The 26,727-nt window shown below is 48.2% G+C and overlaps 2 protein-coding genes and 1 long non-coding RNA gene across 5 annotated transcripts in view; 2 read left to right on the forward strand and 1 right to left on the reverse strand.

The window, feature by feature from the left end:
• On the reverse strand, positions 1-25,959 carry LOC104001553 (uncharacterized). Of its 2 annotated transcripts, XR_008538468.2 has the most exons (5): positions 25,836-25,959; positions 14,393-14,537; positions 12,757-12,882; positions 12,331-12,430; positions 1,014-3,153 (listed from the first exon to the last, which is right to left on the reverse strand). It is a non-coding gene; the product is annotated as an uncharacterized LOC104001553 (long non-coding RNA). The 2 variants fall into 2 exon arrangements; XR_673416.5 differs by lacking the exon at positions 14,393-14,537 and having other exon boundaries at positions 1-3,153.
• On the forward strand, positions 5,973-22,297 carry ENDOU (endonuclease, poly(U) specific). 2 transcript variants are annotated; one of them, XM_522366.8, is made up of 10 exons: positions 5,973-6,643; positions 11,140-11,262; positions 13,835-13,900; positions 14,374-14,511; positions 14,971-15,142; positions 15,533-15,732; positions 18,638-18,751; positions 19,404-19,510; positions 20,251-20,393; positions 21,108-22,297. In XM_522366.8, the coding sequence occupies exons 1-10, from the start codon at positions 6,589-6,591 to the stop codon at positions 21,223-21,225; spliced, it is 1,236 nt and encodes a 411-aa protein (XP_522366.2). In that variant the 5' UTR covers positions 5,973-6,588; the 3' UTR covers positions 21,226-22,297. The 2 variants fall into 2 exon arrangements, with proteins under 2 accessions (XP_522366.2, XP_063641779.1); XM_063785709.1 differs by lacking the exon at positions 11,140-11,262.
• The window catches only part of RPAP3 (RNA polymerase II associated protein 3), a 46,394-nt gene continuing 45,574 nt past the window's right edge, over positions 25,908-26,727 (forward strand). The window contains exon 1 of the mRNA XM_016923559.4: positions 25,908-26,047. The gene's annotated coding sequence lies outside the window, so the exon portion shown is untranslated. The remainder of the gene's footprint in view (positions 26,048-26,727) is intronic.

The raw sequence follows: 26,727 nt of genomic DNA on the forward strand, positions 1-26,727 counted from the left end.
ATGGCATTAGGGGAATTTTAATGGCATGATCAGGTGGCAAGGTCCAGAGATGATTACTTAGGGTGGGAGAATGTTACAGGGGTCCTGGGACACAGGGCATCCAGGGTGGGAATCAGAGGGAGAGGTAGGTGGCCAGTTTCACCCTCTCAGCATTGCTGGGGCTGAGCCCTGCAGGAGCAACCTGTGTGCTGGAAGGAGAGCCTGCACATGCAGGCTGGACTCTGGTGGCCCATGGAGAAGGTCAGCAATCTCTGTTTCTCTTCTCCGGTTCTTGACTTTGCACAAGGCAGCTGTGGATTATCTCATCAAATAGAGCACAAGGCTCAGGAGGCTGAGCCATGGAGTTGCTGCTCTTAGCTTAGCCCCATTGCAGCTTTTAGCTTCCCCCAGAGCAAAGCACTGTTCCTAAGGCTGCAGGCCACAGCCCCAGAAAACAGGTGGTTCCTTTTGGCACCAAACCAGGTGAGTTAGACAGTGCGACTCATCAAAGGGCCATCCCCAAGACTTGAAAATACCAAGGGTGCACGTTTTTTAAATGAAAATATTATCTTTGGAATTATAAAATAAATATTACATTATAGAGACTGTAGATTAGAGGAGCTGCCACCTTCTCACTATTGTCATTTTCAGAACTTTTTTTTTTTTTTTGAGACGGAGTCTTGCTCTGTCGCCCAGGCCGGAGTGCAGTGGCGCGATCTCAGCTCACTGAAAGCTCCACCTCCCGGGTTCACGCCATTCTCCTGCCTCAGTCTCCTGAGTAGCTGGGACTACAGGCGCCTGCCACCACGCCCGGCTAGTTTTCTGTATTTTTAGTAGATGGGGTTTCACCATGTTAGCCAGGATGGTCTCAATCTCCTGACCTCGTGATCTGCCTGCCTTGGCCTCCCAAAGTGCTGGGATTACAGGCGTGAGCCACCGGGCCCAGCGTCAGAACATTGTTAACATTCATTTTTCAGGCTTTTCCTAATCATCCTATCTAAATTACGCCCTTCGTGGCCCTATTCTTTTTTTTTAACAACAAACATCTGGCCTTATTTGTTAGGCACTGTTCTAAAACCTTTGCAAGGATTAACTTATTCAATCCTCACCATAGCCCTCTAAGGTACTCTTACTTGTTCTATTTTAGATCTACGGGGGAAATTGAGGCACAGAGGGGTCAGGGAACTTGCCCAGGGTTGTACAGCTGGTGGGTGGCAGAGCTGGGATTCAAACCCAGGCAGCTTGGCTTTAGAATCAACAGTCTGAGCCTCATGTCCTCCTGCCCAGATCTGGCTGTAGACGCTCTTTATTTATGTCTTTCTTTCTCTCCAGCTGCTGAGCTGCTCACCCTTTATCCACTTTGCTTATCACAGTGTCTGGCACACAGTGGCATTCAAGTGCTATTTGTCAGGTGAATGAAGGAATGAATGAGAAAGGGGGAATTTCCCATAACCCAACTACCTTAGCACAATAATTATGGTAATTTAGACAGATTGTAGATTTCAAATCATGGGTCAGGAACCGCTCCTGCCAGTCCTGTTTTCCTGTCATCATCTTTGAGGCCAGAACAGCCCAGCTGTGCCAACATACCTGGGGCGAGAGGCAGCCCATGTTCCTCACGCCAGCGGTCAGCTGCGGGTTGGCCTCGGGCCTGTCTCTCTCTTGATCTCGCCCTTACTCACTCCCTCGCTGTCTCTCTGAACCTCCTTATCGCTGTCTGCCTGTCTTGCCCACTTCTCCTTGTTCTCATTGTGCCTCTAGACCCTCTTTAAAGCCAGTGGAGTTTGAGGACATGCAATAGTAATTTTATAATCATTACTGGGCAGTGTAAAACAAACATTAGCACAGCTGGCAAAGAGTGTAGGCAGATGGTTCCTTTGGGATCCTAAAAAAGCAGGATACAGCTGAGATCTCTGTGACACTGTGGATTCAGAAACTGCTGGAACTGTCCAGTCCCTGTGGTGGCTGCCCCTTGTAGGGGTGGTGCCAAGGGTGGCTTGGGGGTTTAGGTCCTCCTAAATTTCCATTAGGCCCCAACAAATACACAGTATAGCTAAAAAAAAAAACACAAAAACCCAGTGTATTTGTTATGAAAATGCAACTTTGAGATGAGTCTCTAGACCCCACGTGCCCCCTTTGGATAAACTCTGGTGCTTCACAGCTGCCGGAGACCCATTTGCTGTCCTCTGCTTTGCTAACCATCTTCACTGAGTCTTTAATAACAAGTGGGGCTGGAAGACTGACCAGTGCCCTGATTCATTTACATATTGATTCATTGCAGGTCTCAGGCACAGGTTGATAATTATTTAACTGTTTAGATTCTAACACACATTGGTTGGCAATACAAAGGGCCCATGAGGCAGGGTCCCCTTCTCAAAGAACTTCAGAGAGACTTCAGAGGAAAAGTTAAATGGCAGTGCAGGGGTTAACTGATACCATGTTGGCAGCAACAGATGGTCAGAGATGACTGTGCTGTGTCAAAGGCACACAGGACAAATATGCACAACCAAGCTCCTAGGCAGGAGAGATCCTGTGGGCTGAAGAGAGGTCAGGCTTTGTGGAAGAGTGAATTTGCCCTGGGGCTGGAGGATGAGTAGGAGCTGGACAGCTGAGCAGGGAGGGTGGGGGAGGGTGTTCCAGGCTGAGGACCAGCATGGGGTGTGGCTGGCAGAACTAGAAGTGCAGCATGGGACTATGTGATGAGTGGGCCTAGTTGGGAGGTCTGACGGATATGCTCAGCCCAGGCATTGAGTGTGATGCTGATGTCAGGGCTGCCCACAAACTTAAACAAAAGCCTGGGAACACAAACGTGGTATACACCATACTAACCAATGTGGGAAAGAAATCACACATGGAGCCGCTTCTAAGACACATTCAATAAGAGCAGACGTGGGTGACCATCCTGCGCTTCTATCCTGTGGGCCAGGGCAGCACTCCCAGGAGAACCAGCATCTTCATGTGCCAGGGTCCCCTTGGGAGGTGAGTCTGGGCCTCTCCTGTGATGGGCCAGCTGCAGGGTCCTTCCACACTCAGGTCCTCTGCTGAAATGACGTGGCCTTGGTTTTGCAGGAGAACGAGGATGGTAGAATAGGCTGGCCTGGGCAGGTGTCCCTTTTAGTAGTCCTCTGGGTCAGTCTCTCTCAAGGCCTGTTGATCCTGACAGACCCCAGACACCTGTGGTAGCCCAGAGATGAATGAGGCCTACTTCAAACAATGCCCTAATGCTGAGGCTTATCTGGCTTCTGTCCCACCAGAAACCAATCAGTTCCAGGAAGAGTTTTCCAGCCCAGCCTGAACCCTGCCAGTCCAATAGCAGCATAGCCCCTGACGTGTAGTGAGCACTCGATAAATATTTGGCTGATGGAATTCCCACCCTCTATGTCTCTCACAGCTGAGTGCCTCCCAAATCCTTGCCCAAGCAGCCTCACCCTCTTCCCCACTCTCCAGACCACCACAGAGGACACAACTGCACCATCTCTGTCGCTATTCTCATCATTGAGACACCATCCACCATGCATCTCCCTCCACTCTCTCCCTACCCCAGCTCTCCAGGACCCAGCCTACCACGATTCCCAACTTGCTGGCTGGTCCCACTGTGGCTTCTTGGGAAGTCTGCAAGGATGGAAAGCCCATGTGAGTACCTAATGGCGGGGGGTACTCAGAAAGAGGAGCCGCAGAGTTCTTGGTCCACAACAGGCTAGCAGGGAAGAGAAAGCTGCCTGAAATCTATCTTAATGTATCTCTCTCTCTCTGTGTGTGTGTGTGTGTGTATACACACATATATGGACATCTAAGTTTATGAGGCATCTTTGCATGAATATGTATTGATATATTTTCACTTATTGGCTTAATGGATTTTTTCTGCCTTTGTCAGCATGTCTTCGGTTATAAAATCTGGGGTTTGGGAATCCGATCTGCGAAGAGGGCGTATGAGCAGCCGTGGGAGGGCATATCCCAATTCCCCACCCCTCAACCCTCAGCACCAGAGGCACTGAAGGAGAGGCAGGACAAGCACTTAGGGTTGTTTAGGGAGTTGTGACATCCTATGAGAAGTGGAACTAGATGGCAGTTGAGGTCCCTTTAATTCCAGTGAATTTAAATCTAGACTGCTTTGTATAGTAACCAGACATGATTAAGTGGTCGTTCAAAGTGTGATGTTGTGGGGCAATGGAGCAACGGTGCTTATGAGAATGACCCCTGGTCAGATGGATCTGGGTTGAGGCACAGCTGCATAACTTAATGATTGTGTGCTTCTGGGCACGTCTCCTAACCTTTCCGTGCCTCAGTTTCTTCATCTGTAAAATGAGGACAGCAATAGTACCTGTTAAGGTTGTAGTGAGAATCAATGAGATAACACATATGATAACACACGTGGTAAGTGCTCAGTCAATGTTGCTGGCGGTTGTTAAGGCTGTTATTCTTGTTGAAGGATGCAGTTTTAAACACTTGGGTACTCAGATGAACCATTTGGCTCTATGGAGTCATCCTTAACTGTCTTCCCCAGCTCCAATCCTTGCTCCTGACCTAAAATTCCATTAATGGGGGGAGAGCTCCTGCCCTCAAAACACCATCCCATGGCCAGTTCAGCTGGACACTAGGAGAACCTAGCCAGGCTGTACTCCACTCTGACAGCTTTGGCTTCAGCTAGGGTCCACCCAGCTGGACACTTGGAAGGGACAGACCATTCATTCCCAAATTCTGAGGCATCATTGCTTCCCAGGCCAGCCAGTGACACCTTCCTTTGTCCCCTAAACAACAGGAGTCAGAGACACGTTTATGTGGTGCCAACCCAGGGAGGATGAGGATTCTGAGGGGCAGTGACTCTTCAGCCTGCTTTTGGGTTGTGTAAATGAAACCTATGCAAATGAAGCAGCCATTTCTGCTCTTACTCATTCTAACCAGCTTCCCTCTGGGAGAGAAGGGCTAGGCTCACTCTTTAGTTGTGCTTCCGGGCTGGATGCAGTGGCTCACACCTGTAATCCCAGCACTTTGGGAGGCCAAGGTGGGCAGATCACCTGAGGTCAAGAGTTTGAGATCAGGTTGGCCAACATGGTCTCTACTAAAAATACAAAAATTAGCTAGGTGTGGTGGTGCATGCCTATAATCCCAGCTACTCGGGAGGCTGAGGCATGAGAATTGCTTGAGCCGGGGAGATGGAGGTTGCAGTGAGCCGAGATCACACTGCTGCACTCCAGCCTGGGCGACAGAGAGAGAGATTCCATCTCAAAATATATACATACATTGCACTTCCTGTGTGAGCCCCTTGCAAAGTTTGCTTGCCCTAGGCTTGTCCTTCTCTCTACCCCTGAGTCCCTATGTTTGGACTCCTCTCTACACAGCAACAGGCTGGGGGATTCTCTTTAACCCACCAGCAACTGTTCAACCTGGCGCATGGGCAGGAAAACTCGAGATTAAAGTCTGAGAACCTGGAAGGGATTGTCAGATCCAACCCCATCATTTCAGATGAGAAAGCTGAAGACCAGCGAGAGGAAGAAACTTTTCCTGTTAAAGCACACTGGATGAAGACGTGCTCCACTCCCAACCTCCAGAAAAAAATCACTGATAGAGTGGCCTCCACTGTTCACCAATTTTGCCTTTTTATATGATAGTTTTCTTTCCTGAGAGGGTTGAGAATCCCCATGCAGTGCTCTTTCTGGCAAGGGCATCATACTTAGCAGATTTTACCTTTATTATCGGGGAAAACTGGACAGTCACGGGGAGCTGCTCCCCTTCTTTTGGACTTGGAAACAAAAGAACCTCACTGGGGAGGAGTTCCTGAGGAGAGGAGTGTAAGTGGGGGTGAAGGGAGTGAAACCCTGGGCTCCCAGGGGAAGAAGAGTGGGCCTTCGGTTGCCTTTAAGAGGCCTCTTGCCCCTCCCCTGCCTCATAAGGAATCTGAAACGTTTAAACCCCAGAGGCTGACTCAGTAAGAGTCATTTGCATAATATTTTAGAGTGATTTAGCCATGCGCTCTACATGTGGCTGATTTAGCTATGCTGGGCTTGGTGGTCATAAGAATAGCACTGGTTCTGACCGACACATCCTCTATCTCTCTGTCCAGTGACCCCAACCCTTGCTTGGGCACTTACTGTTTGTCAAATTTGGACTAATCACCTTACTGTGTGCCAGTGTCATGCTAAGCTCCAGGAATTTGAAGATGAATCCAACCTGTGGCCCCTTGGAAAGTCAGGTCTGAGACTTGGAAGTAGGTGTCTGTTTGGTGGGGATCACCCAAAGATCAGCCCATGGGTGTCCCTAATTTGGACAAAGAACCCTCCAAACTGGACCCATCTTGGTGTGCCTGCCTGCATGACCTATTTTTTAAGCTGCAAACAGCTAGCATTACCTGTTCTCAACATCTGGCATTACCTACCTTCTTAGTCACCTTCCCTCAGGCTTCAAACAGCTGTAGGGCCCCACCTCCTATCCATCTAGGGTCCCTCCCTCCCCTTTTTCTTCCTGAAAGGATCTGGAGACACCAGCTCCACAAGTCCTGGTGTCTTTAAAAGGATCAGCTTGAGGAATAAGGCTCGTCTGAGAGCTGTGACATTCATCTGACTCTAGTGAAAGTCCAACAGCCACTCCCTTTTTGGCCTCCAACTGGGCACCATGAGGGCCTGCATCTCCCTGGTATTGGCCGTGCTGTGTGGCCTGGCCTGGGCTGGTAAGTCACTATCTGGCGGGCATGGGATTGCTGGTGGGGCGGGATCTTGCCTAAAGAAGCAGAGAGTTGGAGAACTTGGTAGAGGGCAGGGCCGTGGGACAAGGGAGGGTGAGCTCTGTCCTAAACCCGCAGAGTACTTTTGGGTTGTCCTTGTCTGAGGGTGCAGGCGTTGGTCCCGGAATGGACTGGACTATGTGGAGAGAGTTGCAGGGCTGATGGTCTGATTTCATGGAAGTCCCTTCTTGACACCTTGGAGGATCAGCCCCAAATATCCCTTAGTCCAGCCTGACTTTTGATCTCCCCAAGATTTTGTTGTCTGGGGCCACTGTAAGGTATAAAGCTAGGGCTGGTGTCCATGGGGTCTGAGTGGCCTGGCTGCCCTTGGTCACTCCTTCCACTGCCTGGTGACAGGTGAGGTTGTTTAGGGTGTGATGTTACTTTGGGTAGAGCCTTAGGAGGTGGGCAGGCTTAGGAGGAAACTGAAAGGACCTTTGACCAGGAGGTGGGCCTCGTCCTATCTGGGGCTGTACAGAGGTCAGAGGAATGGATCTCTGTTGCAGTGTTAGGAGAATTGAAGAATACAGAAGGGACCTGGCCCACAGTTATGAGAGGTCCAGGGGATGGGACTGGCAGAGGAACAGGACCATGTTCCTGTTTAGTAACTGTGCAAAATGCTGGTGCTGATGGGTTAATTGGTAGCTAGTGGGTGGGTGGGAAGGAGTGCCAAGGGAGGGGCTGAGCTGAGGAGTGTGGGGAGAATCCTCCTCTGCCCACAGGAGAAAGAATCCTTCCACTGGGTTGCTCCTGTGTAGGACTGTGGAAAGGATTAAATGAAATAATGTATGAGAAGCACCTGGTGCAAAGTGAGATCTCAGTGAATTGGAAATTCGCTATGATTATGACTATAAATTTTCTTGGGAGAAACTTCCACTTGGGGTCATTTCCAACTGGGTTGTGGAAAGGAGACCCTTATGGGATTTCTAAATGGAAAACCCCTGGAAGAGGAAGTTGTGCCTCCCAACCATGGATGAGATAGTGCATCTTACCAGAAACCAGCTCTGCCTGGGCCCTAGTGGGTGGAGAGGCAGTGGGAGAGCATGAGGGTGGGCCTGGGAGCCACCAGCCTCAGCCCTGTTGGTTGGGAGGAAGGTGGAACTTGGGGGCTTAATGTGTAGGGGTGGCCAGCGGGCTTGGCATATTCCAGCCTTAGGGAAGGAGAGCAACTCTGGATATTTGGTCCCTGGGGGGACATCCCTGAGGGCAGAGGTAGCAGTGGCTTTAGAAGTGCAGGTGGAGCTCTTGCTGCTAGGTCGGAGGGCAGTATCTGCTTTGGCTGTGGGATCGATGGGGAAGTGAGGTCAAGTGTATGAGGCTTCCTAAGGTGGCAGGGAAGAGGCTCTGCACTTGTTGATACTATCCCAACATCTCAGAACTGAGAGGCAAGAATATGAATCACATGGGGAATCACTGACAGCCTCAGGTCCTCCTTTATGAGCTGGATGTCTGTGGAGAACCTTGGTTGATTTTTTTGGTTGTGAATGGAGGCAGGAAGCTAGTCCAAGGGGTGAGGCTTCTTGGTTGACTAGGTCTCCATGGAAACAGCATCTGGGGCCTTCTAAAGGTACAGATGTGTAGGATGTCCCAGTCATCAGAGGGGCTGAGCACCAGTGTACAGGGACACTGTGTCCACCCAGGCTTGAGACCAAGCTTCCTTGATGGCCAGTATGGATAGGGAGTGGCTGTTCTGGCATATTGAAGTCTTAGAAAGTGCAGAGAAATTGAGCATTTCATGGGGGAATGGAGGGAGAATCTGAACCCGAGAGAGGAAAGGCTCAGATGAAGAAAGGCAGAGAGTCAGAGAGGTGAGGCAGAGGAACAAGAGGCACAGGTTACTACAGCAGTGATTCAGGCACCTGGCTTGGGGAGCAAGGCTTACTCAGAGTGTTGGTGTTAATGGTGCAGTGTGGGGATGCTGGAGTGAGTTGTTAGGGTGACTAGTTACTCATCAGAGTGTCCCCAGAATGTCACAGCAAAGTGCCTATGAGGAAAAGTTCCTCCCACCCCTGCACTCCACTGTCAAATCCCAAGGTCACCTTGAAGCAGACTAAGTGCACAGAGAAATGTGAGAAAGTGCTGGCATGGGGCTCTTGCTGGAGACAAAGTTCTTGAGCAGAGATGAAAAAGCCCACTCAGCTTGGGCCGGCGGGGGTGCTCTCCTGCACGTCCAGCTGACTGCTCGCTTGCAACCCTTCTCAACTGGTGCCAGCTGCTGGAATGAAGTGAATTCTTTCCCTGGACTCTGCTGATTTGGCCCATTAAAAACATTGCCCTGATTTGCCTGAATTCTCTCCCTTTGGATTCTGGGTGTACTGCCAGGCTGACTGAGCAGGGAGCTGATGGGCTGAAAATTTCTCCTTAAGATCTTTGCATTCAGGCTCCAAGGGAGCATCATTTAACATTCAAGAGGAGTTCCTGCCGGCTTGAAGGAACAAGTGGCCTTGGGCCTGGTCTCTTTTAGGGACTGGAAACCTGCCTTCCTGCCCACCTTGGAGGCCTGACAATGTGAAGTTGTCTGAGGACCCGGGTTAACCTTGACCCAATGCCTCTCTGATGTAAAGAATACAGACCTGTAGTGATGAAGTCAGCCAGGAAACCAGCAACACAGATGTGCTGACAACCCAGCCCAAGGGATGGCCCTGTTGAAACCCTGGGAGAGTGTCAGCTAGATTAAGTGTGTCGACGGGGCCACAACACAGGGAAGACTGCTCCAGCCAGTCTGAACACTTGTCACTTGGAAGATGGGCATGAAATATTGCCACCGTTTATTCACCTAACAAATACTTCTATGGTACTACTATGTGTCACTTGCTGTCCTAAGTGCTTTACATATATTAACTCATTTAATTCTTATAAATATTCTATGAGATAGGCTCCATTATCATCCCACTTTTACAGATACGAAAACCAACGCACAGAAGTTCAAATAACTTGCCCAAGATCACATAGCTAGAAAGCAGTAGAACCAGAATTCCAGCTTCAAGCAGTTTGGCGCCAGAGTCTAGGTTCTTAACCTCTCTGCTATGCTGTCCCTCATTAGACAAAGTATCAACCTTAATCCCAGAATCCAATACTAGGGACTGGTAACCAAACCCAACCTCTAATATTTAAGCTCTAACCCACTCCAGGCTTAAATTAAGATACTACACCTGTATTGAATCATAACCAGAACCAAGCCCCCAAACAAAACAGGGATTATTCATCTTTTTCTCATCCTGACACATTCCTCAACCCCGAATGTCATCTTAAGTCTATTCCTATTCCTTATCCAAATATCAATACAAAATTGTTAATTTATCAACTAATTTAACTCAAGCCCAAATCCTAACTGTAGTTCTTAACCTAACTAACCCCAACCCTGGTCCAAATTAGGTTTCAGTTTCCTCACTGATACAAATTCTGATGCTGATGGTAACTCTGACTCTGATCTTGACATTCTCTGTAACCCACAGTATGACCTCTGAACCCAGCGTTCGTGAAATCCAAACCTCAGGAACCTCAAATCGAACAAAGACTCTGTTATCACCCTTAAAGCCCAGAGTGGATAGTGGGTTTCCACTGTTCCTTCAAAATGTCTTGTCTTATGTCCCTTGCGACCAAAAGCTTGCTTCTGCAAACCATTTGGCTGCAGTGGGGGATGTGGTCTGTGGTTACATAATAGAATGCTATGCCAGAGCCCAATTCTCACCCGCACCCGCCTCATTCCCCACCTTGAGCATAAATTCATCTGAATGTACTCCAAAGACGGGAAAGAACAGAAAGATGTGACACAGGGGGAAGGAGCGTGCAGAGAAGACCAGAAGGGGAGACAAGAGCAAAGAAGCAAATAACATAACAGGGATGGAATAAGAGCCAGGGGAGGGTCAGGGGCAGGGGACATCCCTGGGGCAGCATGACATGACAGGTGAAGGGGGCCTGTGGGCTACACCCAGTTCACAGACCTCTTTCTTTGGTGTGCTTAAAGTGTTACAAGGTTGGAAAATTTCACATAAAAATGAAGATTTATCTTGAAAAAAAAAGGGAAGGTTCTGGCAACACTGAGCACACATCCCAACATGGCCACAATCGGCTAGAGCTGAGCGTCAGCTGCAAATTTCAGATGGAGCATTGCTCTCAAGTTTGTCACGGTCTCCATTTCTTCCTACTGCCTCATACCCTGCTTCTTTACTTGCTTATGTTATGGGCCTAACCCAAATAGGGATTTGGGTTTGTGATCCTGGTCTCTTTGATGAGCCTTGAAATATTTGGTGGGTGTTGGGTGGTGGGGAGGAGGCTTATGTTGTGCATGGGAGGCTGTGGATATACTTCTCCTTTGCAGAGAGTAATGCCCTTCCCTGCCAGGTACACTCCTGCCCTGGTCTGTGAACCCTCCTGCAGGAGGCACCCTGGGGAGAACAGGGTCTCCATAGAGCTGAGTTGGTGACCTTTACTGCCCATAGGAAAAATAGAATCCTGTGCATCTCGATGTAATGAGAAATTTAACCGGGACGCTGCCTGCCAGTGTGACCGCCGGTGTCTCTGGCATGGGAACTGCTGTGAAGACTATGAACATCTGTGTACTGGTGAGCCTCCTTGTGAGACGAAGGCATGTCCAGCCTGTCTAAGGGGCCACTGGCCTGGGTGTCCAGCAGGCCAGAGCAGCGTTCAGGACTCACAGGGGCTCTAAGGGTCTGGACAGAAAGCACTGAGGGACAGAGGCAGGGTCAGGAATTTGGCCACCACTTTTCTCAGGTTTTCTAGGATGCCCCCAACTTAAAATACAGTAGATGTCATTTACCTAGAATTTCTGTCTGAAATACCAGTTTTAACAATATCTTGAAAGTTTAAGTACTAAATTCTAAAAAAGGGTAAAATGATAAAAATAATATTTTAGTATGTATGACATTATTAATTGTTATTCAACACTTTAAATCACAAAAATGTAAAAATGGTAGCAAACTCTCACAACTTGTGTACTGCCAGAAGACTGCATGGTGTCACAGTGACGGACACGATTCATACCACTCTTCCTCTAGTGAAGGGACCACGTGGTGCAACATCTCCATACCATCATTTCCAGCCTACCAGTTAGAACAGGACATGCACCACCTTTAACTGCATAGTTTTAAATGAATACTTGAAAAAAATCTTGTATGAATAATCAACTTGTTTAGGTGCTTCCAATGTTGTCAACTCCCAGATTAATGATCTTCTGCTTTGTGACACAAAGCCTTGATGTCAAGCCATGCACTCTGACTCCCAGTTTTGAAAACATGGTCACTGAAGCCACGTTAGGTAATGGCCATCAATTTCACTGCATAATCGTTGCACAGGTTGTGCGTTGCACAGGTTGTGCGTTGTACAAGGGAACCTAGTTAAGCAGCAAGCTGGACCAAAATCCAGTCTGTATCCTTCTCATCAGGTTTTGTGCCCTGCTGAAGAGTTGTGTCTGCTGAGAGAAACGAGTGCGTTTTCTGAATTTGCCCAAAGGTGGTAGCCAGTCAAGCATCCACAGAGCTGCTTCCACTCATATGGAAGCTTTTTTTCAATTTATACAAAAACACCATATGTATTAGTCCATTTTCATACTGCTATGAAGAAATACCCGAGACTGGGTAATTTGTAAAGAAAAAGAGGTTTAATAGACTCACCGTTCCACATGGCTGGGGAGGCCGCACAATCATGGTGGAAGGCAAAGGAGGCGCAAAGACACATCTTACATGGTGGCAGGCAAAGTGCGGGGGAACTGCACTTTATAAAACCATAAGATATCGTGAGACTTATTCACTATCACGAGAACAGCACAGGAAAAACCCGTCCCCATGATTCAGTTACCTCTCACCAGGTCCCTCCCATGACACATGGGAATTATGTGAGCTACCATTCAAGATGAGATTTGAGGGGGGACACAGCCAAACCATATCACCATATAAGCATATGTATTATACATTAGCACCACATATATATTAGCACACACACATACACCTCCTTCCCCAGGCAGGGAGACCCAGGCCGAGATCAGCCGGAATCAGAGCCTATGCCTTTTCTGCTGTCCTTGTGTCCCCACTTTTTCTTACCATTCAGAAAACACAGGAAGGCTTGTTCACCTTGGACCATCAGGCTGGCATTCAAGATAAAGGCAATACCCAGCGTAGCAGCCATTTCATCTTCAAGTTTCTGATTTGCAACTCAGAACCCCTTTCCTATAGAAAAACATATTGGAAATGATGGTTAGGATTCCAGCTCAGCACACAAAATTCTGTTTAGCATAAAATGTGGCTGAATTCAGAACTCCATGGATTGCCAGCACTTAGAACACAACCTGACACATAGTAAGTGATCAGAAGATGTTTGTTGACTGAAGAATAACCTAACTGGTAGTTCTGATGGTAATAACTTTCCAGCAAACTCACTAGTAGATTCTGAATCACTTTGTAACAGTACTGTTTGTTGGGTGTGTGGAGGGGGTGCTGGTGGGGGGATTATTCCACTGTGTAATGAGAGAGGAACTCAGAGTCCCCAGGAACATTTCTCCCCCCTGCATCACCCCCAACCTCAAATCCACCCTTCTCCACCCAGAGCTGAGCTACAGTCACTCAGCTTGCAGGTGAAGGGAAAGGGGCAGCAATAGGAATGTGCTTTTCTGAACATGCCTTTTCCCTAGACACAGTCTTTGTGGCCATTTCCAAGTGGGGCAAAGAAAGAAGGGAAGTTGGAATCTCAGGAAACAGCTCTTATTCCTTGAGGCCCTGAGAATTTACCCTGAGCTCTGATGAGAAGTTTTTCTAGGTACAGGATGTTCCTAAGTGAGGGCTTTGTCATTAGGACAGCATCAAGCCTCTATCCATCTGTCAACTTTTGTTAAATCAGAGTTTTCATCACCAAAGTCAGAGTTTTCAATCCAGATGTGTCACCTGGGGAAATTATTTTCCTTTTTTATAAGTTTTCTATAATGTGTCTTCCATTGGAAACATCTTCCATTTTCTGTTTTCATCATCATTATTTGGTGCCTGTCCATTGGACCCCAGCCCCTGTTCAGAATTTGCTTCCAGTGCCCTTGCTTGTCCCCTGAGGCTGGGGAAACAGAGAACCAGAAACCAAGCAGCAGGGGAATTCTCAGGTTTTTGGTGACTTTATTTTTCTATCTACCTGCAGAGGACCACAAAGAGTCAGAGCCATTGCCACAGCTGGAGGAAGAGACAGAAGAGGCCCTCGCCAGCAGTGAGCCTGCCTCCCCAAAGGGGGGCCCTCAAGATAAAGCAGGAGGGACATGAGGGTGACAAGCAGGGGCAGCCATGGCAGTGGCACCAGGCCCAGGCCTCAGCCAGATGAGAGAGGCTTGTTGGATTCTGGGAACCTGGGCAGGAAGAAGCCTGGGGGAGCTCAGCCAGCCTGGGGGGCCATGGGAGGAGGGTAGCTAAGAAAGAGAGCCTGAGGCCTGGAGAGGGAAGTGGAAGAGATTTTATTTTTAGAATGAGAAGATTAGAAAAACAGCAGGCCAGAAAGTAAGGTTCGGCATCAGAAAGGACTTCCTGACTGTGAAGGGTGTGCACGAATTAGGTTTGTTTGTTTTCCTTCCCTGGAGATCTTTACTGGGCAGAGTGAAGACAGCCAGGCTAGGGAGCGACAGCCTGTGGGGCGTTCAGAGCGACCTCTAGAGGTCAGCCCGGGACACACCACCCCTCTCTTCTCAGACTTGTACTCGGCACCCACCTCCTGCCAGGGCCGCTGCTACGAAGCCTTTGACAAGCACCACCAATGTCACTGCAATGCCCGCTGCCAAGAGTTTGGGAACTGCTGCAAGGATTTTGAGAGCCTGTGTAGTGACCACGGTTAGTCTTCTGCTCCCTTAGCTGAGCTGCAGAGACAGAAGGACTTTAGAGCAGTTTCTCAACATGTGGTCCCTGGACCAGCAACTTCAGCAATGTCTGAGAACTTGTTAGAAACACAAACTCTGGGGCTTCACTCCGGGCCTACTTAATTAGAAACTCTAGGGATGGGACTCACTGTCCTGTACTACCAGGGCCTCCAGGTGGTTCTGATGCATGCTCAAGCATGAGACCCCTTCTAGGGGGAAGGGGCGGGGGACATTCTGTGGGCAATGCCGTGTGGTGATTTTACACGTCCTTTAGGCTCTGGGCCCCTGTCCACCACTAGGGTGTCCAACTGTGGCCCCCCTCCCTCCTTGCTGGCTTCTTGAAGGTGCCCAGGAGGGGATGTACACAGATAATTTCCTGCCCGCCCCCCTTTCCCTCTGGCTCTGAGGCCACCCCTCTTCCAATTCCTCCCAGAGGGCTTCTCCCACAGCAGTGATGCCATAACAAAAGAGGAGATTCAGAGCATCTCTGAGAAGATCTACAGGGCAGACACCAACAAAGCCCAGAAGGAAGACATCGTTCTCAATAGCCAAAACTGCATCTCCCCGTCAGAGACCAGAAACCAAGTGGATCGCTGCCCAAAGCCGTGAGTTCCCACAATTCCTCTTTCTACCCCCTAAATCTTGCCCCTATCCTTGCTTCTTTTGATGCCTCGACTTTTTAACCTCAAGTCAGGCACGATCAAAGGGAGAGCAGGAAAAAAATAGGTCTCCAGAGACAAAGCCATCTTGAGGGACTGTGGATATCCAGTTGGGAGGGTTTCTGTGATTGGCCAGGCTGAGGATAGAACAGCTCTTCCAAAACATGAGGTGGAAGAAAAGTGACCTGATGTGTGACTTTCAAGAGTACCCGAAGTGCCCCCTCGGCTCCTGAACCCAGCCCTCGCCTGTCTGCCCCTGGCCTGTCTAGAAGTCTCTGGAGGGGTCGCTGCCCCGTGTTTGGGGCTCTCAGTGGGGCTCCCCTCTGCCTCCCCCAGACTCTTCACTTATGTCAATGAGAAGCTGTTCTCCAAGCCCACCTATGCAGCCTTCATCAACCTCCTCAACAACTACCAGCGGGCAACAGGCCATGGGGAGCACTTCAGTGCCCAGGAGCTGGCCGAGCAGGACGCCTTCCTCAGAGAGATCATGAAGACAGCAGTCATGAAGGAGCTCTACAGCTTCCTCCATCACCAGAGTGAGTGAGCACCCCCAGGCCCCAGAGCGCATGAGTCTGTCTGAGCGAAGCCAGGTGGGCGGGGGAGGGGAAGGTTAGGAGGGCAGGTGAGGAGGCGGTGGGGACTCTGTGGAGGTCAGTGTACATCTGGGAGGGATGAGGGATGAGGCCAGGGGGAAGCCAAGGAGAGGTTAGGAACCCAACCAGGAGCTGGCACATCCTCTGGCTGGCTGGCTTGGATATCACCCCACCTTTGACTTCATGTTGACTGCCTCATGCACGCCCACCCTCTGCTACAGTCTCAGGGTTCTCTGCCAGGTGTGAGCCTCCCCTCACATCCCACCCCCACCCAGAGCACGTCTCAGCCACCTCCGCGATCCTGGAGTCAGCACCATGTTTCAGACAGGTAGAGTCGCTGACTCTACTCCCTCCTCCTGCACTAAAGTCCAGGAATCGGGTTGGCTGAGTCCACCTTTTGGCTGGGGAAACAACATCAGAAAATCAACAAAGGTTCAGAGCGGGAAGTCCTATCAGGAAGAGTTGTGGTTGGAAAGCCTCCAGGTAGAGATACATTTGAGTCAGACCAAAAAAGATTTTGGCCGCAGGACTTCTTGGCATGGAGTTGTGTTTGTTACTGTCCTGCAGATTCCTTTCCCAACTCCAGGCAGCTGGGCTTTGTCTCAGGGGTGGCTCTGTTCGGGTCTTCCCTCGTTGTCCCTGAGAGTGCCTTGGCTCAGAGCTGCTGCCTCCCTTAAGAGTTGGTGACACTGTTTTTAGGTAAAGTGACAGCGACACAAGAGTGACTCTATGAAGAAGTTCAATCCTGTGCTGCCCCCTGGCGTTCTCTTCGTAGTAAATACACAAGAGAATCTTGGAGGTCTAGACTGAGCAAGGGCTTTTCAAATGAGAGAAACGGAGGCTAGACAGGCTAGACTTATCTGAGGCCACAAATGAGTTGGAAGCGGAGCTGGGGCTGGAACTCAGGGTTCCGATGCCAAGGCCAGGCTGTCTCGTTACTAACTCTCTCCTCACCTCTCTCCTTGTCCAAATCCCACTTATCCTTAAAGTTCTATGATAATTCATATCCCACCGCATTTGTGAAGGCTGCACCTGCCCCAGCTCACTCTGGCTTTCGGCACCTCTGCAGAGTTTGGAGTGTGGTCCACAATAGCCTTGGGCCAGAGAGACTTGGTTTAAATCTTGGCTCTGCCACTTGCTAGTGACTTGACCCTGGGCAATTTATTTGACCTCTCTGGGACTTCCCTTTGAAATGGGGTTTTTGAGGATGACTGCTTATAAAGCACCCAGTAGAAAGCCTGGCACTCAGTCCTTGCTCAGTAAGGGGAACTATTCAGTGTGTGAAACCATTCTCTGTTATTTCATGTAGTCTTGTTTTCCAAATGTGTTTTAAGTCCTTGAAAGGAAGGAATATGTCTGGTATCTCTTTTGTATTCACCATATAAAATTGTGGGCAGTAAACAGTCAATCTTTGATGGTTCCCTCATTGAAATCTCCAGCCCTGAACTTTCCCAAGGGCCTTCTCAACATCTCCACTTAGCTATCTAACTGATATTCACACAGAACTTAGTGTAGAAATAATTTTTGGTTCCCATCAAAAATACCCGCTCCTCTCTGGGTCTTCCCCATTTCATAAATGGCGGGCATAACCCATCCGGTTGCTCAGGCCAAAAGCCTAGTAGTTAGATGTAATTGTTCTCTTTACCTCAAAGTTCCCTACTCCCATCTCCTCCATCAGTAATGTAATGTCCATCACTCCCACTTCAAAATATGTCCTGGGCCTACTGCTTCTCTCTCCTCCTCCGGAGTTAACACCACCATCTAAGCCCCATCAACTTCTTACGTAGACAAAGCATGAGCCTCAAGACTGGTCTCTCTGCTTCCACTCATACCACCCCATTGCCTTTTTAACATACACAGCCAGGGTGATCTTTTAAAAGGTCCTATCATACAATTCCCCTGCTTAAAATCCTTCAGTGGCTCTGCACTACCAAGAAGCTATAGAGTTGTTAAAGAGATTGGTCTCTGGAGCTAGACTGAGTGGACTCAAGTGCTGTCTCTACCTTTCATTAACTGTGATCTTGCATGAGTTTTATACTTTGTCCGTCTCAGTTTCTTCATTTCTAAGTTGGGGATAATTAGTACCAAGCTTGTATGAAGATTCAACGTGAGGATTCAGTGTTACATTGAAAGCACTTAAAATGGCAGGCACTAGGTGGACAGAAAGCAATTAGTAAATCTAAAACATTTTTTGTTTTATTTCTATTTGCCTGAGACCTGACCTTCTTGCCATGGCTTGAAGGATCTGACCCTTGGCTGCTTCTCACACCTCCTCTCCTACCACTCTCCCCTCCTGCTCCAGCCTCACTGACTTCTTTTAGTTCTTTGAGTAGCAAACTCAAGTCTGCCTGGAGCCTTTGCTCTTGCAGTTCCCTCTACATGGAGGAATCTTCCCCACAGATCTTTGTGTAGCGAGTTCCTTATCCTTCAGCTCTCTGATCAGTGCTACCTTCTCACAGAGGCCTTTCTGATGTTCCTTTCTAGAAGACACCCCCCCCCAACTTATGTGCCAGCCCTTTCCCGTCATTACGGGCTACTCTGCTTCATAGCACTGATCTGAAATCATATTTCTTATTGTTTACTTATTATTTGACTCCTCCAGTGGAATGTAATATAGATAGAGACCGTGTCCTTGCTATTCCCAGCTGAATCCTCAGCCTTTAGATCTGGATCTGGCACAAAATAGGCATCCCATAGATAATCATTGAATTAACAGCCGAACACATTTGTTGATTGAACCCACATGTTTCTTGACGTGTGGGAGCAAGTAGCTCTTCAGGTCTCTGTTTAGCGCTCCCAGGACCTGGCCCTGCCTCCCCTCTCCAAAACCCTTTGTGTTCCTCTGCAGATCGCTATGGCTCAGAGCAAGAGTTTGTCGATGACTTGAAGAACATGTGGTTTGGGCTCTATTCAAGAGGCAATGAAGAGGGGGACTCGAGTGGCTTTGAACATGTCTTCTCAGGTGGGAGCATTTTTCTTGGAAAGAAAGAGTTGGAGGGATGAAGAGGAATGGCTTTGCTCAGGAGCAGGGCAGCCCTGGGTGTGGATTAATCAGCAGTCCAGCCAGCTAGTAGGGAGGGACCCATGCACTCTCCCCTGCCCATATGGCCGGGGGGCGGGGGGGTGTCTGAGGAGCCATTCTGAGAAACAGTCTTTTCTGGAGTACCTAAGGGGGAAAGAAGACCAGATGCTGGGGCTCCCAAGGGGGTACATCTAGGACAAGACATGTGTCTGGGAGCAAGTTTGCCTACCTCTGAACAGTCCTTTGCTTCCAGGGCCTGGCCAGCTGCTTCCCAAGAGGGCCATGGTCTGTTCCCCCCTGTTCTACCCCATAAAACTCCCACCAAGCCTGGCTTGCTGCTGGAGTAATGGCTGAGAGAGGTCATCAGGATCACCAGAAGGAAGGATTCTCCCAAGGGCTTGAGCCAGAAGGGGGGCCTTCCTGAGGTGAGAGATAGGACTGTGAGAGACTCTGGGGACTCACAGCAAGGGGTCAAGCAGCTAGAAGTCAGAGACTGGAGAAGGGGGAAGCCTTGGCATGGGGTGGAGAAAGGGGATTGGAGGGGAGGGTGGGGAAGGAGCCCAGATTATCCATCTTGGACTCTTTATTATAGGTGAGGTAAAAAAAGGCAAGGTTACTGGCTTCCATAACTGGATCCGCTTCTACCTGGAGGAGAAGGAGGGTCTGGTTGACTATTACAGTCACATCTACGATGGGCCTGTGAGTACACGGACTAGAAAAGCCTTGTCAGCGCCCAGATATCCTGCTCTCACTCTGTGTTCCAAACTGTCGACTTGCCTCTCAGCCTGACTCTCAGGGGGCAGCCCCAGGTGATTGTGACTATCACGTCCTCACCTGCTGGACAGCCACTTTAGCCAGCCAGGACACTGGAATTCCCTTCCAAACAGTGAAGGCTCTAGAACTGCAGGGGACAGGAGGCAGGAGGCACCATATCGGGGTGGGAGCCTGGGGCCTGGGGAGGATTCTCAGAGGGAAGAACAAAGATATGTAATTACTCCCTGCCTCAGTTTCCTTAGAACGTGGCTGAAAGTTTCAGCCTGGCTAGTTTGAGCTAAACTTCATACACTTTATAAGACAGAAACCTTTGCTGCCCGGTACCAGGAAATAATTTGGGGGCAGTAAACGATCCTTCTCTTCCATGTGTGAGGGCCACTGGGAACAGTGATATCCTTGATATCCAGAGATGGATCCTATGGATAGTGATTTTGGCCTTTCTGGTAGATGTGCACTGGCAGCTCCAGGCAGAGGGTCCGGGTGGGCTCAGACACCTTAGCAAGGCAGACTGCCTCTTCTATTTAAAGAATCCAGTCTCCCTGGAAGGTTCACACAGGCCCCTAATGGACCCTCAACAAATACCGTCTGACTGTTGCCATTGGGCACCCGTTCTACTCCACTCTGTGGCACTCACCAGACCCCCTTTTCTGCCCTTCCCTCCACAGTGGGATTCTTACCCCGATGTGCTGGCAATGCAGTTCAACTGGGACGGCTACTATAAGGAAGTGGGCTCTGCTTTCATCGGCAGCAGCCCTGAGTTTGAGTTTGCACTCTACTCCCTGTGCTTCATCGCCAGGCCAGGCAAAGTGTAAGAATGGGGCCAGCCAGGCCTGGGGGGCAGACTGGGGCTGCAGGCTGTCCTCAGCCATCACAGAGTCAAGAGACCTGGACTCTGCCACAAAGAGGCTGAGAGGGCTTGGACAAATCTGTGCTTTGGGCCTCAGTTCTCTTGCTTGAACAATTAAGTTTTTGGATTGGTTTGGTGGCTGCCAAACTTCATCTTAGCAGCAAAATTATCTCCCCTCATTCTCCCAAAGTGAAATCTTACGCAGGACCTTAATATATGAAATAGAAATGGAGTTGTCCTAGAGCTCTCAGCCTCTTTATTTGTCCCCTGAGGCTACTTAGGGGAACCTAGAGCTCCAGAAAGTACCATTAGGAACCACTGGGCTTCAAGTTCTCTAACATTCGGACACGTTGAGTTCTTCCACTTCTGAAACCCTAAGCAAATGTTTAATTTCTAAGGATTTCACCTCCAGAATCTGGGATTTTGGAATATTGCTCTGGGAAAGATGAGGAACAGCATTCTTTAAGAAGACAAGAAATAAGGCAAAGATTTTGAAATGGCTCCTTACACATGGGGAGCTGGAGGCAGCTGCTGAAGAAAGCAGTTCCAGCTCTGTCTTTAAGGCTGTTTAAGCAGAATGGAGCCCTTCTGCTTCGGTTGGGCTTGATCCTTCCAGCCCAGGGAGAGGCAGGGTGAAGTGGGGAGCCCCTCTGATTTCAGGCTCTTTCCCCACAGGTGCCAGTTAAGCCTGGGAGGATATCCCTTAGCCGTCCGGACATATACCTGGGACAAGTCCACCTATGGGAATGGCAAGAAGTACATCGCCACAGCCTACATAGTGTCTTCCACCTAATAGAACTTCGAGCCAGAAAGGGGCATGAGGGCTCTTGCGAGACTGAAGTGCTATCTTCTCTGGACTAGAGAGAAGAGGGAGAGGACTGGAAGGGATCACCAAATCTCAAAGCAATGAGAAGCATTCCTAAATCCCAAAGTGCCCACATGGGAAAGAGATAAAATGTACAAATTAGAAAAATGTGGATAAACAGTCAAACCTTTATCCTCTAGAATTTTGGCAATGTTGACTAAGAAACAGAGTCCAAGCAGAGAAGGTAGGAACCCTCCATAGCTCTCTGCCCTGATGTGTGGGGGAACTAGGAAGAAGTCCTTTGACCTCACCAGGCCTCATGCTTCCCTTTAATGTAAAGGGAAGGGGTTTGCCCACTTTCCTCTTTTTGGGGTTGGTGAGAGGGCAAACCCTGATATTTTTACTGTGAAGGTGTTTTCAGTTGTTCTTAGGAAGAACAGCTGATAGAAATTCAAGATTACTATAATGGCTGTTATTATACACAGCTCTGTAAACTACCACTCAGCTCTGTGTTGGGGTCCTCAAAGAAGTAAGGCCACAGTAATCAAGCAAGGGCCTTTGGTTTTTTCCAGAGTTAGATCCTCTCAGAACAGAGTCTGGGAGAACTCCAATGCTGAATGGAGAAGGGTAATAGGTTGGTGCAGTGAATGGGCTGGGGGTGGGGTGGCCTTCTCCAGGCCTGAGTGTTTTTGTGTCCAGCTCAGTATCTGCATCAAGAAGTTTCCCACTTGTGGATGTTTAGTGCAGCCACAGACTTGTATTTTGATCCCCAATTTTTTTTTTTTTGAAAGAGTTCTCCTCACAGGAGGATGATTCAGCATCAGAAGAAGAAGGAACCCATAGCTTGGTGTCATTAACATAATTATTTTAAGCCTTATCCAGCAGCCATAATTTGAATAACTCTACGAGACCAGAGAGACTGTAGTTCCCTATTTTAACCTCAATTATGCATTTGTCCCCCAACCCCACTGAGAACTAAATGCTGTACCACAGAGCCGGGTGTGAACTATGGTTTAGAAGGTTCAAGTTTCCAATTAAAGTCATTGAAGAAAACTTGAAATGAGCGTCTTCTTTGTATATGGCCTCCCTCCAATGTCTGTCTCCCTGCCTTTTCCCTAGAGCAGGGCTGGCAGTGATACTTTTGCTCTAGAGTCTTTTCAGAATGGCTTGAAGAATGTGGTATCTGGGTGAAGTCTCTGTTGACTCACTAAGTCTCTCTAGCCAAGAGGGGAAGATAATTCTGTAATATGAAGAGTGGAAGGATCATTGCATACAGATAGTGAGGCGGCCGGTGGGGGGGGTGGTAAATGGAGATTGGTGGTCCCCATCCCCAATAACCAGTCCCCTTTATCAAATACACAGGAGTATAAGGACATTTCTGGATGTAGCTTCTGTGGTTGCAGAGGTTGACCACACTAGGGGAAGAGGAGATGCTAAAGAGATACAGAAAAAGACTTCTTATCTGTAAACAGATTACTCAAGCCACAATGCTAGAAAACGGTCAGGTATGAAGAGATACCTCGGGCAAGTTTATAGCCTGCAGATAGATGAAACAGGGCCTTGTTCTGCCCTTTCCCAGAGATGTTCACAGTCAATAGGCAAGACAGTGAGTCAGTAGAGCACAGGGGTAACAGGTACAGGCTCTGAAGTCATGTTGCCCAGGTACCTAGCCAGGCTCTGTTGCTTACTGGCCATATGAGCAAATTTCTTAATTATTCAGATTGTTTCCTCACCAGTCAAATGGGGATAATATTACCATTGTTGTGAGATAAGGAATGTGAAATAACATGCTAGTCTTTCTTATAGTAATTATTGTCTCACTTATTATACAGATTTAATTTTATACTGGGAGAGGCAATTTACTATCCCTGCTATCAGCCTTAACCTTCACCTACTGGTGCCCAGTACTTGTGCTCTTCATAGGCCTCTTCAGAGGTCTTCCAGGTAGTCCAGTAGGAGACAGAAAGACAGAAATGCAGGAGAGAGTACTGTATTCCAGGGTCTGGGCCTTAGATTTGCAGGAGAGAAAGGTAAGAACTAACATTTGTTAAGCTGTTACCATGTCCCAAGCTGTGCTAAGTAGTCCTTTTATATTCATTTTCTCACTCTGGTGGGTATTTTTATCTTCACCACTTTAATTTTACCTAGACAACTGAGGCTCAGATTAAGCCACATTCTTAGTCAGTAGCAGAATCAGGATTGCAAAATTCAACCCTTTTCCTCATGTTGTAGTGAGCCTGGATTTCTAGTAGTATCTACTCACTTATTCATTCATTATTTTTTAAAGAATATTTATTAAGACCCCTGACAGAGGCTGCTGGTTACCCCTCAGTATCTGCTCTCCTCTTCTTCCTTATTCACTGAAGTCTCAGTTTTTAGGTACACAAATGACTGTCAAGAGTACAGACTCTTGACCTCCCTTGCAACCAGAAGTAGGCGTGTGTCTATGTCCTCACCAATGGCATGCAAAAGGAAGTATTCTTAATGGGCAGGGGGTACCGTTATTCCCACTCTTGCCCTTTTCTGCTGACTGGATTTCAGACAAGATCGTGGGAGCTTGAGCAGCCAGCTTGAACCATGAATGAAAGCCATATGCTGAAGATCACAGAGCAGCCAGGAAGGAGCCTGGGTCTCACACCGTAACTGTCACACTAATCCTGGATTGCTTATATTCAGTTTTACATGAAAGAAAAATAATCTTTATGTTTAAGCCACTCTTATTTTGGGCTTTCTGTCACATGCAACCAAACTTAACATAGTATCTCCATAACAGGAAGTCCCAAGGTTCATTTTCTTCCTAAAGTTACTTAGCTAATACTTCCTTTCTTAAGATTTACATTAACTGTCAGACTCTAACTATTTGAAAGAGCCCAATAATTGTTTTGGATATTAAAATTAATAGCATTTACAATCATTAATTGCAGCATTTTATTGTTGCAATAATAAACACTCCTGTTTATTTCCACTGACCATTACAATTGCAACACATAAAACACATAAAGAGGTTTGTCTCTTTGAAAATAACTCTTCAGGTATTAATGATAAGTTCAATTGAGATGACTGGAGTAAATGAATAAAAGAGACTTAAAAGAAAGGCATTATTTACACATTTTGTTGAAATCCATTTAAAGATAACTGCCAATAGAAGTGGGGAGGTCTGCAAGGAATCTAGGAAAGAACTTAAGGTGGCCTAGGTCTGAGCTCACAGGAGAGAAGGCTGCCATTGCAGGCACAGGTTTTGTGGGACAGCAGGAGCCTCAGAATTAGGTGATGATGACCATCAAAACCATTTGATTAACTTTTCTCACTTTGACTCTATATTCACTAAGCTACTTCTGATTATTATATGGTTTGAGAGAGAAAAAGAGAGAGAGAAAAGCAGGGTCACCTAAGGGTCTATGAGGTTTTACTAGAGCAGCCAGCTAGCCCCCTTATCTCTCTTCTCAATCAACTCTGTCAGAATTAATAAAACAAATGTGGTTGCTTTTGTTAAAAACACCAGTAAATCAATATTTGCTTTTAAATACTTAATAAAAAAATTCTTAAAAGTCAGTTCTCTATCTCCCTAATACAACCAAAGAATCATTTCATTAGTAAATATTTTGACGTACACTTAATGATTTGACTACTATGATTTTAAAATATAAAGATACCAATAATTAAGCAATGGGAAGGATGTGCTAATGATATGACCTTGTAAGACAGCACTCCAGCCTAGTTCTTCATTGATCAGCGCCTGGGTTAGTGGCTTCCAGCTTCAAATGCACAGCCGTATCCTATGCTTTAAAAAATTCTGATTGGCTTCACTCAAGACTAGTTACATCAGAATCTCTGGGATAGGACACAGAAATCAGTATACACACACACACACACACAAACACACACACACACACGTGTATATGTATATACTCCCTAAGTGATTCCAAAGCTCAGTCAAGACTGAGAACAACCGATCTGGATTTTGAGGATATTTGAGGTTACAGTCCTGTTTTAAATGGAAAGTTTCATTTGTTTGTGTTTGCTTCTGTGGACTTCTGCAATTATTTTTGTTTTGCTTTCGTTTAAGAGTTGTCATTGCAACGAAGACTCCCTCACACGGGAAGCAGAAGCAAAAAGTGTTAGAAGTTTCGTTCTTTTTTCTCTGTAAGCCAGAGCATATCTAAAGACAGATTGTAACACTGGCACATGTCAAAGAAAGACTCAGAGATAGATTCACTTAGAAAAGGGGTTTACTTGCAAAAGATGCGAGGAGTTAGACGGAAGGACTAGTTTGCCAACCAGTACTTAAAGGGAAAAAAAAATCCCCTAAAATTACCAGGATTACCGGTTGACAGTAGTCTGTTCATGGTGGAAAAACAGCAACTTTCTCACATGGTTATTATACTCACAAAGGTCAGACAAATTAATGTCACAAAGGTCAGAGATTAGCAAGGTAAATATTAGGGATTAAACTGTTTAAGGGAGTCCAGGGAAATATTCAAGGTTTTATTGTTTTGGAGATCAGAAAATCAGGATGATCCTGCAGTTTTTGGGTTATCTCCTTTTAAGCTTAGTCATATTGGAAGCAGGCAGAAGGCTCAGATATTGCTTTTACATACCCTCAAGCCACCAAGCTGGTTCCATCCTGAGAAGGAAGTCACGAAGCTGACTTCTGCGCGCGCTCAAGCCCAGGCTAAAGGGGGCGGGGCGAGGCCGCAGGGGCTTGTGGGGAAGCGCAGGAGGCGGGGCTTTGCGTGAGTCACTGCCGGGCTCGGCGTGAGTCGCTGCGGGGCTGACGGGGTGGCAGTGCGGCGGGTTACGGCCTGGTCAGGTGAGCGGGCGTTGCGGTTCTCGCTGCCCGGAGCAGCGTAGGAGATCCTTGGGGTGGCCGGTGGGAGGAGGGGTAGCGGTTACGGGTACCGGTGAGGCGGGGCGGGCCGGGGCTGGCGGTGGAGGCGCGCGTTGAGGCGGCGCGTCGGTGTCCAGGGCAGCGGCGTCCCGGGTCGCGCGTTCCCGGAGGGGCTCGCCCCCGCAACCCGGGCCTGCACGCTTTGCTTTGCAGGCGGACCCTCCACCCTGCTGCGATTTGCAGTGCTCGGGAAGGCAGAGCGGCCCTCCCGCAAAGACCGAGGTGGGGCCCGCCCCCTTGCGGCGTGGGTGTGCAGTGTTCGCCGGGACAGCGGGTGTGAAAGTGATACGCCCAGCGCTGGAAGTTTTTGATTGCTGGCTCGCACCCCCGCCCCATCGCAGGGTCCCTGGGAGAGTTTTTGGGCCTGCTCGAGCAGCAGCGGTGATGGGTGAAATGGAAAAGCATCTAACCCCCGTCAGCATCTCACTGACTTGTTGCGCTTTTATTCATTTATTTGAGTTCCCAACAAAGCGTTGTACTAGTTTTGTTTTTGAATGAGTTGTGCATATATGGTCAAACATGGACACTGCCTGAAAGAAGCTTAAACCTAATTTAGTTGTTGAGGCTACGAGTCAGAAGACCTATCTGCATCTGCAACTGTC

The sequence above is a fragment of the Pan troglodytes genome, chromosome 10 (genome assembly GCF_028858775.2).
Source record: "Pan troglodytes isolate AG18354 chromosome 10, NHGRI_mPanTro3-v2.0_pri, whole genome shotgun sequence".
Lineage (NCBI taxonomy): Eukaryota > Metazoa > Chordata > Mammalia > Primates > Hominidae > Pan > Pan troglodytes.